This window comes from Haliotis asinina, chromosome 3, assembly GCF_037392515.1.
Source record: "Haliotis asinina isolate JCU_RB_2024 chromosome 3, JCU_Hal_asi_v2, whole genome shotgun sequence".
Taxonomy (NCBI): Eukaryota; Metazoa; Mollusca; class Gastropoda; order Lepetellida; family Haliotidae; genus Haliotis; species Haliotis asinina.
In genome coordinates this window covers 55981536-56006156 of record NC_090282.1, presented here as the reverse complement: position 1 = coordinate 56006156, position 24621 = coordinate 55981536, and the positions used below count along the sequence as shown (strand labels likewise).

Here is a 24621-nt window from a genome sequence, read left to right as displayed (position 1 = left end):
AGTGCAGAAAACCATCATCTTGCAAATAGAATCCTTGAAATAGTCAACTGATAATCTGATAATTGAAAACGTCCGATGTGCAATGAAGGCAGGTACACAGTGTGTGTCGTACCAAATTCCATTACTGATATGCAGATATGTAGGGGGTCTCATATTTATTATATCCTTCCTCTTATAGCTTTTAATCGCAATCCTACTGCCATGCTGATCTACAGACGCTGAGCACACTTTATGCACGTCACCTGGGACAGCTGTATGGAATCCTGTACCATGAGGGCTATAACCCCCTCCCTATCACATTGGGGAGACGAAACATCGTTTTCAGTGCAGCCTTTATATGTTGTTCCAAATATTTTTTACTCTAAAATAATGCCTAATTTATTACATGTTTCGGAGATTTGGGTATACATTTTAGATCATGGATAGAAAAAAATACAGAGTGACTTTTTCAAAAGGTGTCTTTGTGTTTCTACGCGTACGTCTACTAATGGCATTTTAGGAGATGTAGGCAGAAGTTATTTATGTGTACAGTACTACAGTTATTTCGTTAGCTATTGGTGTACATTACTTCATATGGACTGGTCTAGATATCTTAAGGTCTGCTATGAAATGTTGAAACAGTTCTATAACCAAAGTAAACTTTGTTGGGTTCGTAAGCTACTACTCGAAACTGGGTTTGTTTATGATTGGAATAGCCTTGAATGTGGTAATGTCAAGATTTTCTTATCTATGAATACTCACAGATAAAGATATTAAGTATCAAAATTGGCATTCCAAGATTTCAACATCATCTTTTTTAATAATTGTGGTAATTTTAAAACTGGTCTGGGGGTTGAGCTGTTCCATTCAAAGGACCTCTTAAGAATATACTGTAAATTTCGTTGTGCCTCACATAAATTGAATGATCAGCTACTAAGTTTTAAACCTTTGAAAGACTATAACCAACTGTTGTTCTTATAAAGAGGATATCACTGATCCTCAAAAGAAATTTCCTATGTTAAGTATTCGTGCATTGTTTACACACATGTCTTGAGCACTGTATGAGTTCCTTTAAGAGTATATTATATATTCCGTTGTGTACAGTATAACTTAAGCCTTCATACTCAACGACTTAAATGTTCGGAAGATGACAACCAACTGATATGCTTGAAGTGTAATGACTGATCTGTTGAAGATGGACTTCACTCCCTTCTGTTATATCCTCATTAAAAGACATGAAGAGAACTGTTTGTACCACTATAATTTAACAATTTATCCTGTGATAAGTTAGTCTTAATGTCAACAATGTCTGTTCTTATACAGAGGATACCCCTGTTCCTCAAAGAAATATATCATGTTAACCAGTTTTGCATTGTATATCAATATATCTTGTGCACTGTATTACTTGTAAGAAGTATGTATTAGAGCTTTTCGAGTCAAGGGATCTCTTAATAGTGTACTCTGTATTTTGTGGTGCATCGCAGAGTTGTTAGTTACTATGTTGTTAGGAAGATCATAACTAAGTGTTATGCTCAAAGTGTGGTGCAGCATCTTTCTCTTATGCCCTTTTTATAAGATATCTAAAGAACTTTTTGTGCAACAATATTATGACAGTCTATCCGGTGATAAATGTGTCTCATAAATATCAAGAACATGTCCTGTTCGCATGAGGAAGTTATCGTTTCTCAAAAGAAATACTTCATGTTAGGTAGAGCGATATTGTAGATCAGAATAACATGTGCACTGTGTCATGATTTTGGTATCTTAGCATGAGGTCCCAAATGCAAATAAACTTGTCACTTGTCACCTGTCACTGGGTAGACAAATGTGCGTAGATTGTTAAGAATCAACTTACCTGTCGTGTGCAATCTGTCAATAACAGCATAGTTGGTGCAGATATCAACGATAAGGCAACATTGTCTGTCACTAACAACAGTCGGACCTGGTCCAAAATGACGGAAATGGACAACCTGTCTATCTTCCATTCTTATACCTTTGTAACATAAGAAATACTGTAGTAATATTGAACTTTTCAAACAACAATATCATAACAGATTAGTTATAGAACATTTGTGTTCAGTAAACTGTTATTTACCAAATTACAGGGATACGGTAAATTTACTCCACTTTATATGACGAATACACTGTTTCACATTTCCTACTAATTATATATAATAGCATGGATTATCAGCAACACACCATATCCATTATTTTTGTTTGCAAAATGAAACAAAATGCAAAGGGTTGACTCGTAGTAAACCCTGAAATAGTTTTGTGGGCGTGATGTGATAGAGGGTGGTTAAATGTTCTTGGGAATCACGTGTCGGCTTGTTCTCCTTCCTGTCTGCATATAACAGAGCATTAAACATACCCATTAAACGACAACGCTGGTATGGCTGGTATTTGAAATACGTGTTTACATAGAGACATGACGGATTTATGACGTGTTACATGCATTGGATTGAATTAACATAGGACGAGCACTATGTTAGCAGTTAGTGAAGACTATTAAGCAATTTGTGCAGGACAACAAATAAACTAGCAGTCATATTAACAACCCACGTATGCTACTTACCAAGAGATATTTCCTCATGTTCTGGAAGTAAGTTCTATTTCTACTTTCGCTTTGCGGGTTTACCCGCCGTCATTTATTTTCAGGACTGACGGGTCTGAGTTAGGTCACTCTGTTTTCGCTTTGTGGAAATTGAGCCAACGTCCTTGTAAATACACAGCTGTTGTTTCGAAATGGTATACCCTGATCATGTAGTGGATAGGGATGTGATTTTGCCTGAGAATATATACACGTGGTGTAGGTCTCGATCAACAATAGTTACAATGCAACTGTGTAGCGTGATTGCTAAACACTGTAAAATCATCCATATGATAGGAATACGTCAAACATGTTTTCAGGTATTCTTTCAATGCGACAGTCAAGTGTGATCACGTATTTCGCTTGGCGGGATAAAATGATGCTCCAGCACATCAACTGAAAGCCAAAAGCGAGAATATATTTCAAGCAGGAATACAGGATAGTGCTGAGCAGATTCTGTAACTTAGAAAAATATAGTGATGAGGAAATCTGATAAAATAGTTTATCAGTTACGAACAATATGCCACTCGTCGGAAAGTGTGGCACATGATATTATAAAGTATCCTTGCCACATGTATACATGCATTGTCAACATGCAAAGAACCGAGTATTCAGTATTACTTTTCAGCGGAGGGTGGAGATAGTATGTGATTTAAATCAATCGCTTGCCACTCCGAAATCCCTGGTTGGCTTCCCAATCGTGTCATTACAGCCCATTTTTCCATGGAGTAGTTTCATTTTGCAATCCAGAAACTACTGCTACAGTGTACAAATGACTAGAAAACGTCTACACATATTCATACAAGGACGCATTTATTATTTCTTTATAATATACAGCTTTTTAACATTCTCTTAAGAGTAGTTGAGAATTATGAACTGGGGAAGCTATCTCCAGTTGTACATGTACTAATTTATCTTAAATGATTTCCGTGTTTTTCACGCCAGTTGTTCGTAAAGTCTGTACATCTCTAGTTTCCGCTACCAACTCCTCTATTTTCACGTCTACACTCTGTCACGTATTGCTTACGCGAGCCAGCTTATGTGTAAATGCAATTTATTTATAAACATTTACTTGGTACAATATGCAGGCAAGAAAGCAAATTAACACTGAGTAACAGAATGTACAGGAATGTAATTTGTATTGTTGAGATGTACACGTAGCCATGGAAACGCAGTGCCAGGTAAAGAGTCAGAGTCAAGCAGACTGAGGAAGGATGCCTGCATTTTTGTGCACAAAACAATTTGCTACGTATTCAAGTTTTATCTGTTCACATGCGAAGCGTTACAAGTGTAGAGGCAAACATATTTATCTTCTAACCAGAATTCAGTCACCTTATGGAAAGCCGTCAAACTGTTTTTGTCTTAAAATGTTGCTTATGTACATTAGTATATTATTTCACTCCATAAAGATACAATTTGACATGTTAGTGTATTTGAATATTCTAAGTATGTATTCGCGTGTACCACCGTTGGTAGTGTTTCGAGAAATACATTGAATTGAATTGCATTAATGTGTGTAGTCCTCTGTATTCTTGCCGGACGTCCTGTTGTTCACAGCTGCAGCTAAGGACGTCCTTGTTACTCCCATGTCCACCCCACGTCTTCAACAGATATTGTCTGTTGAATCAATTGGTCCAAATCCTCCGAACTTACAGCTGAAAGTATACTTTAGCCATTAATAGTCTCCTAAATGGAAATAGGCAGAAAACGTAAAGATCACACGGATACCGGTTCGGAGGATGCAATACTATTATTTTATTGTGACAGGTTTTCTAGAATTATACTGATCCTCACCGACTCTTTGTACTTCGTGCCGATTGCTATCAGTGGACGACTTCTCAAGCATTGGCACCTTGAACAAGACACGGATACTGTCGAACAGAAATGTTATACGATGAGAAGCGTTGTGCAAGTTGGAAGTTTTCACATTTTAAAGATAACTCTGCAAATGTTCACAGTGTCATATGAAATCACTACAACAGAATGTAACGTTCTTCCCTTTCGAACTGGAACATTTTCTGTTCACTACTTATTGTTCCTGTTATGTAACGTCTCATTAACCATTATCCATTATCTGTTCGTGGCAAAATTTACCTCTGACTTCCTTTCTGTAAAACGCAAGACCGAGCAGATTTTCTAGTGTATTCCTTGTTCAGTTTTTCTATCTGTTTCTTTGAATACAGTCTCCAGTTTCCGCCTTCATCTTTCCACTGCCAGACAATGAGGGGTTTGTCCTTTGTCTGCAGAGCTGGGTGGTTTTCCTCGTTTTCTGGAACAGTCGCACAAGAACATTCGAATTCAATAACAAGCTTATCATTTCTCATTTCAAAATGTTTCAACTTAATGAACACTTTAACTTACCCTTGCTTTGGGTTGGGTTATCGTCACGAGTCTCTTTTGCTACAGAAACATCCTCTTCCAAAGAACTGCAAAAACGGATAACATGAAATCAGTCAGGAAAAGAAGCATACATTTGAAATTACATGAGCACAGTGTGAGTCAATCTTTGTTTGCTCGTTGTCAAGGCGTATGATTTCACATTTAGACATCATCTCTTTTCAATGCATTCAATTCGATTCGTAACCAAAACTTTCATATTATCACGGCTTAAATATACTTTCTCATTAATCGTTACCTGACTTCCAGGTCAAATCTGCCATGGCATCCGAAGTTGTATGAATTGATATGACCATTGTCCCATCTTACCTGAAAGTAAATGAATGTAATGAATCAACACATTACCAAACTTGATCTTTCATGCTCTGTTGTTGCAGATCTGATGAAGTGAATGCTAATGCATTGCGTGACCGTGTTACAACTGGCTGAGAATATTATTTTGAAGGGATGCACCTTTGGCAGTTGATTCTCAAGGAAACTGTGGCGCAAACAGTGTTGCGCAACAGAGAGAAAATGACCGCTCAATGGCAACGTACTCAACTCGTTTTGGTTCGAAATATATTTTTCATGTCAAAATATAATATCGCCACCACAAAGGTACACTCCTTTTTTCTAACTGGGTTGTGCTCTGAGATTTCTAACCCCATAGTAACAATTACTTATATGGACTATTTTTTATTCAACATTTTACATCTTGTTATATCGGATCGTTCTTCGCCTCCATTCCGCCTGCAAGCTTCCGGTTCAACGGAGTGAAGAACCAGGGAGTTAAATCTAAATATACTTGTTGAATTACGTGTCCACCATGTGGAATACTTGCGGGGTTATCCCCATGCTTCATTCGCCAGAAGTGTTTTTATGTAGAATAATGTTGCGAGAAATCTAACAATGTCGACGATAGATAAGAAAAATAAACTCTAACGGTTCTGCTTACACCTTTTCCTTCACTCCGTTGAACCGGAAGCTGGCAGGGGGAATGGAGGCGAAGAACGATCCGATATATAACGAGCAGCGTATAACATGATGAATAAAATATATTTCACGTGAGTAATTATTAAGTATGGGGTTGGAAATCTGAGTGAGGATATGGGTATGTACCTTTGATGGTGGCGATGTTATATTTTGACACGAAAATATATTTCGAACCGAAGCGAAGGAAATGCGTTGCTAACTTTGCTCTCTTCGCTCGCATATGCAAAGACTGGTCATTTTCGCTCTGTTGCGAAGCCCTCTTTGCGCTACAGTTCGCCTGTGTTTGATTGTAAACATGTCTGAACAGCATTCTATGCTTCCCTATGTAATGAAGGGAACTCGACCTGCCGTTTGTACCAACTGACCTATTGACCTATTGGTCATGCATATGTAGAGTAGCTCAGGTCAAGCTGAACAAGCTGTTCTGCAATACCTACTTTCACTCTCCCATCTGCACGTGTTCGTATAATAATTCCATGTGAACCATATCCCCCATCTTGGTTTCCATATGACCAGTCGATTCCTGTACGAAAGGAGAGCAGGGGAAAGTTATATGTCCGTTGTTCTACTAAAACGGGTTGTTCGTAATCATTGAATGCAATGGTGATGATAAAACAAACCTCTTTGGACTTTAACGCCTATCTCAATCAGTTCTTCTGATAGAAGACGTCTTGGGCTGTCGATTAGCAGTACGCCATACTGTCCTGCATGCCCATAGCTGTACTGAATATTGCTGTCGCAGTTGAGGTCCCATTTCACCCACACCAGCTCTGCGTATACAGCGATATGCACATATCATTATCTCCCCAACATCAGTTGATACAATGTACGCAATTGTATAAAACATTAATATTTCCAAAACGACACAGTTTGTGAAATATACTCAAATAATAAATTAATTAAGCACCTCTGTATTCTGGCAATGATAGTTTCCCAATACGTTAAATAACCAAGAATGTTTTACCCGTGACCAAGAATGTTTTACCCGTCTGATCCTTTGACTCATACAACCGATAAAATCTTTGTAATCCAATGATTTCAGGATGACAACACTGCTCATTGTTTTAATAAAAAAAAAACAAAACCACAGAACCAGGTCTGTACAAATGTGAGATACGCCAGGGAGTGCTTAACTAAGTTCCTTGTGTGTATTTTCCACACATGTTTACAAGAGACAAAACTTGTGGATATATAGACATACCAGGATGATTGCAGTGGTTGATAATGGTTCCGGGTCCTTCAACATCTTCATTTCCGCCACTCCAGTCTGGACCCCGTTGGACTCTGGACCCAAGGGGAGGTAACCCATCGCGTTCAAACACATTGTCAAAACCACTGGGATCATCGTCGGGAAGTGCTCCAGTCTTTCCTTCCAGCTTGTCTTTCACAGCTTGAATAACGGATGCCTAAAACAACCCACAAATGTTGAGTGTGTGCGTGCATGTATGTATGTATGTATGTATGTATGTATGTATGTATGTGTTTGTAAGTGTGTAAGTGTGTGTGTGTGTGTGTGTGATGAAGTTTAATTTCAAGATCCTTATATTGCCATCTTGTATTTGACATCTCAAATGTTTTCGATAGAACTACGTTGTATGCTCATTACCTTGCATAACAATTGTGTTCCTGAACATTAGAATTGATCCATTTTGCAACGTTTACCTTTTCTTCGTAAGCCATGTCCCCAATGAATGCCTCAGCTGCGGTATCTAGATTGCGAGTCAAGTCCTGGGGGTCAGCAGCAGGATTGTTTGCACAGCACATTAAGAGTTTTCCAGTTGTATCCTGAAACAGCATTCTGAGAATTAATATGCATCATAGAATTGACGCAATGTTATTGATGTACCAAGACAAGAAACACTAAAAGTTCCAAATCTATTTACATACAGCTCACCTGCAGTCTGTACCAGCTGCAAAGTCTGCGTATGTCTTTCCCCTCAACCAGTTCTTGCTTTCCAAGTTGTGCCAAAGATGAAAGAAAATTCTGAAGAGTGAATGGTTTTAACAGCGTATTCCACTTGAAGTAGTGAGGATGAATTGCATTTCACATGTTCACATTTAGCACACAGGAATAAGAAAAAAAGTCAAATGTACGTGAATCACCTTTACGCAGAAAATATGATTCGAAACTATTTGTTCGTAGATTGTTCCAAAGGATTTAATAAATTCTATTATTTCAGAAAAGAGACAAATTTGAACCCCTGACCAACTTTGACGTGGCAGGTTCAAATGTACTCATACTGTATACAAAAAAAAATGTTTATCAACGACGAAAAATAATATTTTGCCCTCTTAGACTGTACATTAGTGTCAACAATGTGTCCAAACTTAAAGCCATGACCATGATCACTGTGAGGCTCGAATCCCATCTAACAATAGTACATATTAACTGTTACATGTAATTGTTTTGATAAGTATGTACATCACCAAGGTAAACAATAACGGGAAGTAAAGTCAACCAGGAACACACAGATACCAATAATTACAAGGTCATAGTTTCAGTACCTTGTCAGCTGTCCCCACCGGCACCCATGTTACTGGGTTGGTGTCTGCCTTCTCTCTTGCCATTACAGTGGTAAGACGTGTCAACTGACTCTTCATCTGAAAAAGGAAATATATGCGCAGAAGGGATCAAGTTGAAAGAAACACAATAAATCTTTGAAGGGCATTTAGAAGTGCAGTGTATAAAAAAGCACTATTTTTGGATGTCAACTTCTTTATTGTGAATAACACGATATTTCGGACTTTACGCTTCATCATAACGTTTGCTCCCTCATTCACCTGAAGCTGACATCCATACATCCTGGTTTTCTTAACTACTCAATAGATACCATGTTACAAAGGGATAAAATGGCACATAGCAAATACAAGCATGAATATCAAATACATTCATAAATTCATCACTTATAAGTTCATAACTTATATAAAACAAATGTTTTTCGCCTCTTTTCCTGCCACTTTACATTTTATAAATTGAATTATCTTACATGAATATGTTATGTATACTTACAGAGGAATCAGGAATAATGGTATCCGGGCCTTCTCTTTGGGTATCGGATGTTGCGTAACCATCCGTGATGAAGATGATTCTGGGCTTTATGTTGTGAACTCCTCCCATGCTTAAAATGCCAGCTGTTAACGCAAATTTGCACAAAACAGGTGATAACACATACTAATAATGTTCTACTGATTCAAAACTGCCCATGAAAACGTGTTTGGGATAATGTATTGACAAATACACAACATCGTTTCAAAGAGTGTCTGTTACATGTAAGTACGAAGCGTATTTTCTGCGTCACTGCGCCATGTTATAATTTTCAATAAACTTTCAGTTTAATCGAGTTTCACAAGGTGTATGGAGTAACAAATGTTATTACAAACGTAAAACACACGACAAATGGCAATGGCATGCGCAAAGTGTTATCATAAATGCAGTCATAACACCTTGCACAGTGCTGCAAAGGCAGGATGCAAACCTTTAACCTTTATTGTCCGTATCAACACTTACAGTCTTTTGTATAATTATGACAAGAACAAAATAAGCACGAAAATCCTGATATATGTTTTACAGCTATACCGCAACAGAATGTATTTGGGTCTTGGACTGTGATATACATTCCGAAAGTTATTCTGCTACGAGAAATGAATCATGAACAAAATCAGAGTCTGACTGAAAAGGGAAACAAGTATTACTTCTTCCTTTGATTGATGCTACAGAAACAACTAGGCCTGCAAACAGCGGGCTCGGCCCTCCAGGTACTAGGTTATCTGAAAAAAGATAAGAAAATAGACAAATTAGGAAAACTGCAATAATTATTGCTCATTAACATTTGCAATTTGAAGGCACGTGGAGATTATAGTAGTATACTATTTAACTTTCGGGTAGACGCCATTCACCATATGTTGGCATTAATCTCATTTTGGGTTATGAAGGAGTACATTCCAAATAAATGGTTCCGAGTTGCAAAACTGGTAACAAACCACATTATTTAATATATGAAAATATATGCACACATTACAATCAGCATGACACTTCTATTCTTTGGCGTGAAAGCAAACCATAAAATTTATGAAGAATACTAAAGCGCTAAGTATGTCACACGTACTCTTGTTTACGGTTGATTGAGTTCTAAATACTGCATGTTAACTGGAAATTAATCACAGTGGGTGTTGCTCGTCTCAGAACGCTTCGACTTTGTAAATGAATATTGACATTAAATCACCCAGTCGATAGTATGAAGTATATGAACCTATATCTTCATGCGAGAAAACAAAATGACAGAATGACATATATAGTCGTTCTGGGTATCTGTCAATGGACAATGGGATTTAGCATGTTAGCATGAGATAAGTAATTCAAGACATTATGTGATGCCTACATGGTCAGTAATCTTGGGATTTCCTTACTGAGATTAATCCATCGGTCTTTATTACAAGTATAAGCGTCTCATCTGTACCTATTGCATCTCTGACAGCCCTATAGTCATTAGTGAGGTCTTGAGTCACGGCTGCTTCTCCACCAACTCTCACCACCCCAATGTTCTCCTTCAACCCATACCGTTCTGACACTGACTCGATGCCTACAATGAAACATATTGGTAATGCAAAGACATTACATTGTGCATTTACATTTCGCATGTGAACCAACATTTTAAAAATACTGCATATGTGATCATTTTATGCATAATGGGTTATTGTTTCACCTATACTCCATATGTGTTACATTCCTATATAAGTTTTGTACGATGTAAAGGTAACTGTAAATAAATTTAGCTACCGTCAATAAATCGGTGTGCAATTTCCTTCAGTTCCTCAAAACCGTGCTCGCCTACACTTCCAGAGACATCCAGACACAAAACAGTTGATGCTGATGTAGATGTTGGTGATTGGGGGCTTGCTGAATGTGGTGAATAAAATGTCTAACATGGATTATGTGTAATTAGAATTCCAAATGTATTTAGATTACTTTTTGGAACGACCTCATATATTATTTTACTAGTCGTTGAATGGCGTTCAGAAGTGATTTCATCTACAAGGAGAAAATCTATGGATATCAACTTCTGTAGTTTGAACAACTCCTTCATCATACTAATCGGAATACCGTATTATCATCTTACTGAAGTTGACCTTCACACATTTTTACTTTTTATAATTTGAATATTTGGTTACATTATTGGTGCTGGACAACTGGTGTAACCCAGGACTCAAAGATAAGTATCTGTGTGAGATTCCACGTCATATACTAGTTGAATGTGACATCTGGTTAACTACAATAACATTTTCATTAATTGTTCAGGTGCTGCTACTTACCAGGTTCTAGGGCCAAGGCTGTAGACTCCGTTAACTCTCTCCATCCGTGAAGATTGATGGTCAGGCTATTTAATACTTCCCGGGCCTGATGGAGATTCTCTGCATCATCGAATAATGATAACTAGTTCATACACAACGTAGAGTACACTATCTGCATGCAACTGATTTTTGTTCGTTGTGTCAACGCATGAATTTAACAGATCTTAATTGAGTTCTCAACACTTTACAGATAATGATAACTAGTTTATACACAACGTAGAGTACACTATCTGCATGCAACTGATTTTTGTTCGTTGTGTCAACGCATGAATTTAACAGATCTTAATTGAGTTCTCAACACTTTACAGATGTTTAGGAAAATGTAACTTCTTACTACGAATTATTTCACTTCGTGATTCATGGTGTTGGAAGCTCTGGGGTCTGGAATGAAAATAATTTTAAAATACATACAGTCAATCTAAATATTTGGATTGTTAAGTTAAGGCTACATAAAGTTGCTGCAGTTTGAACAGAAAGGAATTACGGCCTGTAGTCGGACAAGGATTCACTAATAATGAAATGGAACATGAACCTTCCTATTTTGGCGAACGAAATGCATTGCGTTTTTGAAGGAAAATGTAATGTTTTGTGTTACTGTGATTATGTTATTACGTACTTTAAACTATTATCGTAATGGCATCCTGAGCGTATATATTGCATCCCAACTTAAAAGAGTATTCATCCGGTTGATTTACTACACTATATACGACGATATTATGACTGCCAGTGCGTTGACGGATTTTACCTTACTCGCGTATCACACTATATGCATTCCGTAAAGTTTGTTATGATAGTGGGCAATATGAGTCCAGTCGTCAATACTTCACCTTTTTGCAGCGGTATTGGAATGCCTGAACTTCTTCGAAGTACCATCACTTGAAGGCCCATTGCAGGATGTCGGCCCCTGCTTGCCATTGTTTGCGGTCTCCTTTTTGCCACTTTTGGATGGACTGGAGACACATACACACGGAGAATTTAATATACCCATGAGGGACACATTGCAGTCTCCTCTTTGTCACTCTTGGAATGATTGGAGACACATATACGTACAGCTTATAATATACTTATGATAGACACATTAAAACATACGTTGACGATTACGCGTATATTTCCCATTACTGTGTACTTACACTTCAGCTCTGACAGCAAGTGAACTGGTGGATGTCTTCTGCGTATGGCTATCAACTTCCTCAAGTTCATTACACTGTTTGAGTGGACTTTTGCCTCCGCAGGTGAGATTATTGTCTTGGTCTGTTTGAGCGACACTGCTGTGATGTTCCCCTTTACTCGTCTCCGATCCAAGAGTAGCATCCCGTTTCGTGTGTATGAGCGAGCGAATTTCGCCAAGTTCATTTCCGATGTGTGTTTGGGATTGCAGGATCACATTGTTAATGAAATTTTCCATATTCTTAGTTTGACACAACATACGTTCCTCCAGACGTTTTTCAAGTTCAGCAAGCTCTAGCTGATCGTCTGTTGACGTTCCAAAAATGAAAACAAAAGCAAAAATTAACACATCTCTCATGGTTCATTTACCCGAAAAGTAGGAGAAAGCAACAACATACCTGAAGCAGACATTGCCGAATCACTGTTCCCTTCCTGACCAGTTTCGCCTTGTCTGAAGAGAAAAAGCAGTAACCGCGAAATAATGACAAAAACGCTGTGAATAACGGCGTTTAAACGAAAACGGAAACCTGAAACATGATTAAAATATTGAAAGTTAAGCCTCCGAGCTGAATTATATCTTACAAGTTTGATTTCAGAAATTATAGTATAGTAACAAGGTTGTGGTAATCGTGTAGAAAATGTGGACCCGGTTGCAGCCCGACATCGTGCCATGTACGGCAATAAACACATTTCTTACAAAGCCTTGAAGATGGAATCGGCCGTAACCAGCGGCTTTTACAAACCCATCAAACGACACATGAAACGTCTTGGCTCCCAAACCATGGAGAAGACTCTGGAATCTCTGCATCACTCTGCCCTTGTCGGCAACCATCTTGTTCTCAGATGTAACTTGTCTGTGTCTGAATACAAATGTCAAACCACTCCTGATATGAAGCAACTCTGCACCATAATCATTTTCCAGATCGTCAACGAAATGATGCAAACGAGTAAAGGCTGCACTTCCAATCTGCATCAAGATGTCGATGGTGTTCCCTGTTGTGTGAACTGTCCACCGTGTTGTGGCTGCAGAAGGCAGCCTGTGTCCGTCGTCTACACCTCTCCATTCGATCCGTAGTACCGATGTGTCAAGGTCCGAATCTATATATAAATAACATGGGCATAATCATCTAATTATACACAAAACACTGGATGGAAAATCTCTTTTCATATTATGAGATAAGTGAGTGAGCGATGTACCAGCAATATCACGGCGGTGGACATCAGAAAGGGTCCCATCGTACCCATGTGGGAATCGAACACGGGCCCTGGGCGTGATGAACGAACGCTCTAAACACAAGTCTAGTAGTAGTAGTAGTAGTAGCAGCAGCAGCAGCAGCAGCAGTAGTAGTAGTAGTAGTAGTTGTAAACAAAATTAATATCACCTAACCTGCTCCACCCAGAGTGTTCCAGAATTCTGCCGTGATGATTATGTCGTAGGTTCTTTTCTTGTGTTGAGAAGCTGATTTCTTGAAACGCTGAACACCCGACCGATGTGCCTCTGCCATGGCTACAGTTAGAGAAAACAATATATTTCACATTATTATTATTCGTTAGACTGTGACAGCCTGTGTAGGAATGTACGGTTTGGTTTGATGGGCGGTTGTCAAGCTGCCCATTGACAGTGTAGGACGGGAGCCATGAATAGCAACAGCTAAGCGACGCAGCTCCAAACGTGATTCGTAGTATCTCCTCATATTACTTTTCATGTTATGTTCTTATTATTCATTCTTTATCCTTTTTAAGACATACAGCAACAACGCATGAAAGTCGAATGTTGATCTGCTGTAATGATGTTGAAAGAGAGAGTAAATACTCAAACAGGAAGTAGAAGCCATACCTTTTGGTTAGGGATACTGATACTGGTCACCTCACGTGACCTGTGTATTCCTTATGCTAAGAACTTTGAATCTGAAGGGGGTTTGTGATGTAGAAACATGCTGTCTAAAACTCCTGACACACATACAGCTGACTGTAGTCAGTCACTGTTTTCAGTGAATGCGAACCCATAACTTGGCTGTGGCCAGTAGGTACAGTTATATATATATCCACGTCAGTTCTATTTATAGCTTAACATGGAAGCAAAATATGTGTAACAATCTTCATAAAAAGTTATCTTTTATTAATCATCCGTTACATAATTTACACAAAACTTATCGCAAGGCATCAGAACAAGAGTTATGTTTACGGCAAGCCTACCTGTAAAGACCAGCAGTGAATTCGAGCAGAGCGAAAGTACAGTGGGAATTCCCTGGAGGACTTCCCCTGTTTGAGGTCGCACAAAACCAAATGTTTACCTATAAACTTCTACAGTAACGTTTTATGTATTTGTTTTTCTATTTTCCAGCCTTTCCGCTACACTATAACAAACACACCAATGCCGGCTGACTTATCCAGTCGAATTCCGAGCACAGGAAGCTGATCATATCAACACCAAGTCCGCACTAAATGTCACCTACTTGAAAATATCTGTATAAACTTTAAGCATAAGTCATGGCGGCACTAAATAAGTGAAATTACTGTTTTTATTTACTGGATGGGTGTGCATTTAAGAAACATTAAAACCTTACACTATTTCCAACCACATCTGTCTCATGTCTCTATCTGGCCAGAAGTTTGCTTAAGACACTGACTAAACTTGCAAGTGATTCTGATTTAGATTTACACTTTACAGTGGTACTAAATCTATGGGTTAACCGGATCACTTGCTTGTGTTCGGCGACAAACAGTAACTGCAGTAGCAGAAAAGACTAATTTTGCCAGCAAAAACATAACACCCCGAAATCCAAAAGATTTGTTGCAAATGAGTATAAAGTTAGATCAATATGCTGTATGCTAAATTGCAAGTATGTGCATTTGGAAACTGGTATTATGTAAATATAGCGTGTATTCTATGTTTCCGAGATATGGCATATGACAAAACATAACAAATGACGCTCATGCGTGCGGAGCACTTCATTCACTTGTGCTGCATATTCAGTGTACATGTACGCTCCAGATCTTTCATCGTAGAACACTTTCACCCAAGCAGATTATTGAAAACATGTTCGTGTTTCAGGAAGTACAATGTACTAGTTGTACAGGGTGTGCTTAGTGAGCAGTACACAGAATGTTCAACTGACGTAAAACTTTCAGAAGTGTAATTTACCCAGTACATAACAACACATAACGCATTCCTTTTCTTTATTGTCTGAGAGAGGAATACATGTTATACAAAACCATGCTGCAATATGTACGAGTACTTTCACACAAACCTGTCACACTATACATCATCTCCCTAAACAAAGGATGGGGACATGGAAAAACAGCTTGGAGTTCATCGTAATTTCTTGCCAATTTTGTTTAAGATCTGATCATGTGCGTAAGAATATTGATAAATCCCAGCAGCAAAGGCTCTCTAACGAAAAACTATATTTGAAGTCAATTTCATTTGTCAGACACCAGTCAGAAGTAACAGTTTATATGAGACCTGATTCTAAAAAAGTGGGTTATTTAAATCACATAAATGCTTTCGTAAAAGTTTCGTTTGGGTAAGAGTAATAAAGATGTTGTAAGAATTATATCCCTGTGCTTTTTCCTTGTACGTTTTCACAAGCTGTTGTTGAAACAAACTCTTAGCTCTTAAAGATGAAAAATATATACATATCTTCAGGTATTTGAATAAAAGCTACATGGACGTGTTTGTTACATCCGCACAAACATGGGTCAGTTATGTCCGACATGTGTTCAACATTAGGTCATTACAGTCAGCCAGTATTGTTCAGCCTGTATAGAGTTCTCGAGGAATGGATTGTCTGGGAAAACCCAGTTGTGTCTATTTCTGGCTGGGCATTCCCACTGCGGCGTATGAAGACAATATCGATAATGTCTGCCACGCTCATCGTGCGCGAGTGAGTCACCATGTTGAAACAATGTAAAGGAAGGCCTTGACCGTCAGTACTATAAACCAGCAGCCGTGGAAGCATTCCGATACAGTGGGTGCTGTTGTGTGGATCCCTCTTGGAAGGCATGAATATGTCCTTCTTTATGACACTGCTTTACTGTGTCTTATAAGATAAGATAATTCTGCGAATGTAACGTAAGCCCATTGATGACAGCAAATCCTTCACAGCACTTGCTCATTCGGACGTCTGAGAAACTTCAACTGGAAAATGTAACAAACAGTGAATGTATCACTCACAAAAGACGAAAAGGATGAAAAGATACACCCATTGTTATTTTATTCAAATTACTTACAGTGTGTTATTACTGGCTACACGGCAATTTCCCGTGTAACATGGGATAGTTTGGCACGTTTGAAACCGTAACTACCAAGCTGGTCTCGGTAATTAGAAATTTGTTACCCTTTAGGGCATTTCCTGTATCCGCTGCAGTGCCGCGCGCACTGTATTTCACATGAATGGACAGTATGGCTACTGAAAGGGACATAACTCTTGTACGCTTAAAAACCTGTGCTTTAGGGGATGTGTTGTTTCAGATAATACCCTCAGTTGGATATAGCTTCAGGTCCAGTAATATTTCCATTTCATTGGAGAATATACCATATTGTCGAAACAGTGCTCATATAGCTTTTCCTGATAATTACAGTTGAATTATCCAAGTGGGTTGAATTTCAAAATCAAAGAGGTTCTTAAACGTAAGATGAAATCCAATGGTATAGTTTCACATGCTATTTATCAATAACAATTCCTTTCATTTATCAAAATGGAAATAATAGGTTATTTACTGGTTTACCCCAAAACCTAATCACATGCGTGCATGTGTACGAAAGATTTTTGCTAATGAGCACATACCATCAACTTTTCTCACATTTGAAGTTGAGCCATCTTCAATGGATTTTTCAACAAGTGATTTGAATATAACCCTGAAACTGAAAATATATAATCCGTAAAAACGTGGACCAGACAAAACGAAATAGCCTCATGCCATAAATCTTGTACGTAATACTGATATTTGTTTTGTAGAATGTGTGAACACTAACAACAGATATAGATATTATTGATAATATTTGTTGTAACAAACATCTGATAAAAAACACTTATATATATAATTACCTTGTTCCATCCCTTTGTATGAGACATGACCCACCAGGTCTTTTCTTGTAAGATGCTTTCAGTTTTGTGTTGTTCAACTCCGAATATGACCGCCATTGGTTGTCTTTGCCAAGCCATTGCCACACGCTTGAATCACTCATGTCGTCTGATTCACCTTCTGGACGTTTGCTATCTGATTCCTCTGTTCCTTGTGGGCAATGCTCCTTGTCAGTGCCCACACGTGACATATGTTCCCGAAGACACATACGGGGATCACTTAAACATATAAAATACAAAGCCCATTTTACGACATTGTAACTGCGGCAGGAACATCCTTTTTCTATTTAGATAACCAATCAGCAGCATATTGAATAGATCTGTACCCGGTTCCAGCAACGTTTTACGTTCTACATTGCTTCTATACCTGGGAAAGGTAAACAGTTGTCAAAACGCAACAGCTTACATGATCATGAAAATGCAAAGATAACTGTTTCTGTAATTGGTTGCTAATGATAAGATAAGTAGACATATGCAGTAGACAGTTCGTGAGTGGACAAGCACATGTACGGACTGATGATAAATGTCTCACCGGATGGCTACTTCATATTTCCCATCTTCACCAAATCTGTATGCATGAATTGTAGAATTGTTCCATATAACCTGAAATAGAGCTATATGCGTAAAACATGATAGATTTTGTGTAACTACTATGTTAATACCGTGCTGTTTAGCAGTCATGCTTGTTGGCGTATATTGAGAAACATACCAGGACTCTATCGTTCTTTTTCCGTATGACTGTACCATGTAATCTAAGGCTGTCATTTTGTCCTGAAGTATATCGCCAGTCTGGTCCTGAAAAAGTATAGTTTCTAGGCAGTATTTGAAATTGTAAATTCAGTTATATTGATAAAATAGTGTATGATTATGAAAACGGATTTGCTGCTTATAATACATTATATACTGTAGTTGGATGTGACACAAAACCGTATCTTAACATGTAATATATCTAACAAATCTATTCCTAAAAATATGTTGCACTGACCACTTTTTAAAAGCTATTCATAGTTTGGATTAAGCCACGTGATGCATAGTGTATCAGAGGGATAAACAAAGTAGAACCAGACCACTAGTCTCTGTGTGTTGTGAGTAGGTGTTCTTACACAATATTTCCCTCATTTCATGTGGAATCGAATTCCGGGTGTAATCCATCCAAAACGTGCTTGCATTTAACAACGTGTCATTCCAAACGTGTAAACCAAGTTTTACAATGTAGACACTTCCATATACGTTATCGCGAACACTCTACAATATACCTCGTTCCACCTGTACCCCGATGTCAATGGCACCCTCCTGATCAACCAAGCGAGGTTGGTCATCTACGATGAGAACATCATAGTTGCCGTTGACACCGTATCTGTACACGTTCGTGAAGCCATTGTCCCAAGACAACCACAGAGACTCTGTAAACATCAACAGCAGCTTAGTAAAGAAGAGACCATTATAGAATATTCTGCATAGCAATAGCGCATGTGTATTGAATTGTTTCCACAATTATGGACTCTATTATCAGCCTTGTCTGGTGAAAGAATATGTCTCGGACCTCCATCTTCTCCATGATTGATAACAGTCCCTACGCCCCCATCGTCTTGGTCGTCCCAACGCCAGTCAGGTCCTCGAACCACCCTTGTCCCGAGATCAGGGAGGCCTGCCTTGATAGAGACGTTGTCAAACTCGTCTGTAAGTCCTAAGAATACGTTCACTTCATTCAGCCTTTCTGTGACAATTCTGGAAATCTGTTTCTGAAACATTTAAAAAGTATCATCCATATGAAAGTATTGATGTTAATTTTGTTAATTTTGAAACAGTTTAAAACACGTACTTATTTACAGACAAGACAATATAATAAACCTACTAAATACCGAACATAAGTCTGTTGCTTCTTATCTTAGTGAAATGTGAATGGTCAGATATGGCAATATCCCCAGAAAGAACGTATAAGACAAATGAGGAATCAGAAAGAACGAATTACGCGGTCTTTGTGACTGTATCCAGAACACACGGCTGCCACAACTGTCTCTGCATCTGGGGTCTCAGTTTCCTTTCCTTCTTTTTCTTTAATGATAAAATCAAGGATCTGAGCGCTGACTTTCTGAAATAGAAATGTTAGACAAATGAGAACATTCATGAATTGTGATGCTGCATTAGACATTTTGTGACATCGCATATGCCTATGTCGACATAGGCAACCAAGCCATACACACTAAGTTTGTACACAAAAAAACTCAAAACGATCATACAAACCTGAATCCAGTGGTGTTTGCAAGCATCTGTTACACTAGTCAGGTTCCCATTGCACCTTTTCAAAATCCTACTTATGAAGGCCTGACAAAGACAATATCATAAAATCAACAGAACAAAAAGAATATATTTAACTCTAAAAACATATACTGTATAATAATAGCAGATCACGTTTGGGTCATTCAGTATTGAAGTACTTCCAATTTCCTCTTCAGAATATGTAAAATAGGTTAGCGTTTTCACCATTTATGGCATGTGGTTGTTCATGTATTAGCAAGGAGGTAAAACAGAGGAATGTATCTTTCAGTATTTTGGTTGTCAACTGATATCATACTGAAACAGACTTCACGTATTATTGTTAAATCTCAATACCAACCTCTTTTGCTCCTCCGTAAGGAACTACTTGAATTGGACCCACCGCATTGATCCTTGCTCGCATGTGATCCAGAGCAGTATAAAATGGCTCCCCATTCTGGTGATAAACGAGTGATCCGAACCAAGTTTAATAAAGTGAGACCCACAGTAGACGTGGTTATTGAAGAAATCATTCCTAAATAGGTTCATGTGTTAAGAAAGGGGATTTGGCGATTTATTATTAATGGCTATTTGTTTGATACTCAGGAATACACACCTTAGACCTCCTCTGTAGATTCAGATATACATGTACATCTTTGAGCAGAATATTGTGGAGCCCTACTATATATGACAGAAAAAAATATAGTTTATTTCTTACATGATTTGTTTGCGCTTGGTTCACTTTCCCAACTGTCAGTCCGTCTGTTATAAGGATAATTCGAGGGGGCACAGTTGTCCTCCCACCAAAATTACATATTCCACCTGAAAGTGTGATGACAGCATTAACAAAACACTATCGTAAGTGAAAACACAAACAAAATGTAAATGTGTGTGCGTCTCTCTCTCTCTCTCTCTCTCTCTCTCTCTCTCTCTCTCTCTCTCTCTCTCTCTCTCTCTCTCTCTCTCTCTCTCTCGGTCAATATTAACCTTTTGTCATGGCTGCAAGACACACCAACAGTCCTTGAAGTTGAATACAGTGATCAGTTGGAACACCTCCGCATTCGACTTCATCTGAAAACGTAAGACGCGCACTGAAAACAATATATATTAGTACCATCTGCGTTCATCACATAACACATGTTTACGAATTGTTTATCAAACAGCAATTAATTGAATTCATTTCATTCACTTGTTACATATGTCTTGGCTTACCGAGGATTTCCCTCAGACTTCCATAATCATTTGATAAATGATGAAGCACAGTTGCCCTGGAACCAAGAGTGACCACTCCTATATTTTCTTCAAGATCATGTTTTTCTGCAACATCTTCGATACCTAAAAATAGCATGTGATAAAATCGATAAATGACTACAGTATATTTTTTCTGTAATTCCATTTCCAAAATTATGTGTTAGTAATTTGCAAAGGGGAGGGCTTTCTTTTTTGTAAACACGTACCGTTGATAAAGTCAATTGCCAATTTCTTGATCTGAATGTAAGCCTGTCTTGGCATCGTACCAGAATTGTCGAGACACAAAATTGTATCGACACCAGCGTCACATCTTGGGACTGGTATCTCCTCTGAAGCACAAATCATTAAATATATAATATTTTAACAATATATCTGCCCAGGCATCATTCACAGACAAAGGGCAAATAAAGATATACGCATGCATTTATTCTGACCTTTCCTGAGAGTCTCTTCGACAGGTTTCCACATATCTGCATCGTCACCGACGATCTCCTTCATTTGATAGAGAATATGCATCAGATGCCCATCGGGGGAACCAATGGAGTTGTCTTTAGACACCACAACTTTTGATCTTAAATATACATAAGATGAATGCATTAATTCTGATATGAATAGAATGTGAGAACATGTATCGACGCTTAAAGGTAAATAGTATTTAAATGTAAGTTATATAAACCGTACCTTTGCACAAGTTCTTTTAGTTCGCGTGGGCTCCGAGTAGGAAGTTGCTTCGCGCTAAAGTTGATAGGCCTGGATAGTGGTACAAGTGCATAAGGTAAATCTTTCATCAAGTCAGGTGGTTTCTGGCCCGGCCGGTACTTATCTATCCGCGACCATTCCTTCTGCAGTCCATTGGGACTAGTCAGAGTGTAATGTGTTTCCCGTACGTTCAGCACGTGGCAGTTGTGAAGGCATAACAACGGAGTAACCAGGTAGGTGTATACAAGCTGTGCATTCCCCATGCCACTTGGATATGACAGATACATGTCAACGTCATAGTCAGATTGGTCATCATTGTTGGAAAATACAGTCACAGAAGACAAGTCGGGGAATTCGGTACATGCTGATGTACATGTTTCCATGTAGTCAGTCCCATGGTCCTCGTCTGCTTCGAATTGTTCCATAGTATTGGTGTATGTGTTGTTAAGGTTTGTAGGTTGAGTAACACTATTCCCACTGGCGGGATTGTTTGTCTTTACTCCCCACATATTTGTGGCACTGCTTTTCACTTCCTCCTTTTTACAAGAAACTTCTCTGGCTTTGGGTAATGTTCCCTGCATTGCAGCAGTTATTTGTTCATTGAGGATGTTTCTGATCTGTCCATTACCATGTCCTGTTCTGTGGGGAACAGTTTTAGACTTATGCCGTACCACTGGCTCCTTTTTCACGGAGTCTTCCGATTCTCTGTTTTCAATATGCAGCGGCTTGGTTCCCACAGTGTTTACCTTTGGTTGTGAGTCCTTGTTACCATATCTCGAAATGACATCTCTTTCATGCATGCCCAGGTGTGCCTTGCCTTCTGCTGCAGCTGTCATAGGAGGAGTGATGCAACTCGTCTCTTCGTCTTTTGAATAGGTTACCGTCTGTATTTTGAATTCTGTATTGTGTGTTTCACCTGTGGTGGTGAGATGATTCTGCTTGTCGACAGATTTAGGGAAGGCTGAATCGTCAACCGTTCGTTTGTCACCATCCGTTCCATTTGTTGTATCAGCAGTAAGCTTGATTATGTCTTCTGTTGCTGGTGTGCCTAGTCTTTTCTCAATTTGAGACACTGCCTCTCGAATTTCTTCATTCTGTCGTTTCTGTTTCTCAAACTGCTGTTGCAAGTACCGGCTTTGATTTGATATTTCTGAGTCAATAGAACAGAATCGCTCTTCCAAGACACCATCCATAGTGACTGTTCATCAAACGTTATTGTCTCTTTATATTTGTTAACCTGAAGGTATACATACACATTAAGTGGATCGTATGTCAAATTTAATATAAATGTCTTACATGCGGTACATGTAAAGCCACAACCATAAAATCAATGGCAGTTAAACCTAGTACATAATAGCTGTGCTTGTACCGATTCCTGTTTACACTGTCATTGCTTAAGGATACAAAACCTCAGTTTTGAAACGCATTTGTAGGATGTTAAGTGGTAATGTTCGTGTTTTACATGATGTTTGTCAACTGATATATCAGTCTGACGATCAATTCACAAAACGAAAGTAAGAAATTAAGTCATACTGCATGACTGCATGACCACTAACAGAGGTGAACGATAGCACGGATACAATAATCAGCAACATTAACACTTTAACTTAACATGTAACAGTACAGCACATGTTTTACCTGAAGAAAGGACATCAGTTTCAAAAGCGAATATCACCGTTATAATGGTTTTACCAGGTCATCCCAAAATAGATCCACCGTGTCAAGTGTTAATCTTCCGGGTTTACATGTACAATCTAAATGCGTACGTGTGCAGTCGTGTATTGCCCACAGTACGCTGGCATAGCATTAGCATAATGCTTAGTCTCGGAAGGTATATAATTTTGATTGTAACAAATACACCCTTTAAACTGAAAAGGAGTCTCAGGGAAGTCCAGAGATTCAGAACTTAAGTCTGGACTGAAAATTTAGACTTGCTTCATTTTGGGTTTCCGCATTGCAGGAGGGGCTATGTAGTAACAAAATGTAATATGGTTCAGGGACTACGAGGCAGACTAGTGAGTGAGTGAGTGTGTTTGGTTTTACGCCGCTTTTAGCAATATTCCAGCGATACCACGGCGGCGGACACCAGAAAATGGGCCTCACACATTGTACCCATGTGGGGAATTGAACCCGGGTCTTCGGCGTTTCCAGCAAACGCTTTAACCACTAGGCTACCCCACCGCCCCGAGACAGACTAGGATAACATGTTTGTGTTAAATTACATACACCTCAGGAACGTTAAATTATATACGTGGTTCATATCTGCATTGAATGTATTATTTCAATCATCGTAGGTTAAAACAACACATTCATATTGTCACCATGGTATGGTCTTATTGTAACACAGTGTGTCAAATACCGCTACCTAAGGATCTGTACTTGGACAGTCAGTCTTACATATGCATATGGCTCGTTGTGTAATGGTACCATGCCCACTATTCATATGACTAAATACCATGATAGAAACCTGTTTACATTTTCCCATATCGGAACTGTGTGTCAAGCCCATAGGCATTGTTGGTGACCCTGGCGACTCTTATTAGGATGTTGACAAAGGTGTTACTGAGCTATAAGTAGCATAATTCACTTCAATAATTCTTCTGGTATAAATGTAAGTTATATCAGAAGCTGATTGTGGAAGGCTTAGGTAATAATAACAGAATTTACTACTGTCTTCAGATTTCTACATTCACAACATTAAGAAACACAATTACGTATAAACTACTTGGTCTACCATTTGACAATAACACCTACTACGTGAATAGTAACAGAAGTGTAGTACATAATCAAGGAATAAGAACATATCTGAGTAGTGATACATTTTTAATGGAACAAGAGAAACACTAGCAATGATGCATCGTGTTGACTGTGTTC

The 24621-nt window shown here is 38.5% G+C and overlaps 4 protein-coding genes across 8 annotated transcripts in view; 1 reads left to right on the top strand and 3 right to left on the bottom strand.

Annotated features, from left to right (window-relative positions):
• LOC137278925 (uncharacterized) overlaps positions 1-2624 on the bottom strand; it is a 30031-nt gene extending 27407 nt beyond the window's left edge. The window contains exons 1-2 of the mRNA XM_067811425.1: positions 2555-2624; positions 1835-1972 (exon numbers count right to left, since the gene is read on the bottom strand). Of these exons, the coding sequence (XP_067667526.1) occupies positions 1835-1964 (130 nt within the window). The 5' untranslated portion in view covers positions 1965-1972; positions 2555-2624. The remainder of the gene's footprint in view (positions 1-1834; positions 1973-2554) is intronic.
• LOC137278200 (uncharacterized) overlaps positions 1-24621 on the top strand; it is a 250335-nt gene that overhangs the window by 59109 nt on the left and 166605 nt on the right. The gene's annotated exons all lie outside the window — the stretch shown is intronic.
• LOC137278202 (uncharacterized) lies at positions 3362-14895 on the bottom strand. Of its 3 annotated transcripts, none has more exons than XM_067810408.1 (23): positions 14651-14895; positions 13842-13961; positions 13198-13552; positions 12853-12905; positions 12418-12760; positions 12115-12237; positions 11622-11668; positions 11249-11347; positions 10716-10835; positions 10396-10518; positions 9632-9706; positions 8949-9070; positions 8444-8539; positions 7833-7922; positions 7601-7723; positions 7140-7344; positions 6559-6708; positions 6376-6461; positions 5205-5275; positions 4931-4995; positions 4664-4838; positions 4364-4440; positions 3362-4224 (listed from the first exon to the last, which is right to left on the bottom strand). In XM_067810408.1, the coding sequence occupies exons 2-23, from the start codon at positions 13957-13959 to the stop codon at positions 4148-4150; spliced, it is 2793 nt and encodes a 930-aa protein (XP_067666509.1). In that variant the 5' UTR covers positions 13960-13961; positions 14651-14895; the 3' UTR covers positions 3362-4147. The 3 variants fall into 3 exon arrangements, with proteins under 3 accessions (XP_067666509.1, XP_067666508.1, XP_067666510.1); XM_067810407.1 differs by lacking the exon at positions 14651-14895 and adding an exon at positions 14292-14510; XM_067810409.1 differs by lacking the exon at positions 12115-12237 and having other exon boundaries at positions 14651-14687.
• On the bottom strand, positions 15620-23469 carry LOC137278199 (uncharacterized). 3 transcript variants are annotated; one of them, XM_067810401.1, is made up of 17 exons: positions 23386-23469; positions 21730-22984; positions 21465-21619; positions 21255-21377; positions 21010-21132; positions 20785-20868; positions 20516-20619; positions 20159-20254; positions 19786-19866; positions 19514-19633; positions 19085-19283; positions 18798-18944; positions 18251-18336; positions 18074-18144; positions 17506-17760; positions 17245-17321; positions 15620-16595 (listed from the first exon to the last, which is right to left on the bottom strand). In XM_067810401.1, exons 2-17 carry the CDS (start codon positions 22938-22940, stop codon positions 16570-16572), a joined length of 2958 nt encoding a protein of 985 aa, XP_067666502.1. In that variant the 5' UTR covers positions 22941-22984; positions 23386-23469; the 3' UTR covers positions 15620-16569. The 3 variants fall into 3 exon arrangements, with proteins under 3 accessions (XP_067666502.1, XP_067666503.1, XP_067666504.1); XM_067810402.1 differs by having other exon boundaries at positions 21483-21619; positions 23386-23460; XM_067810403.1 differs by having other exon boundaries at positions 21483-21619; positions 21730-22990; positions 23392-23439.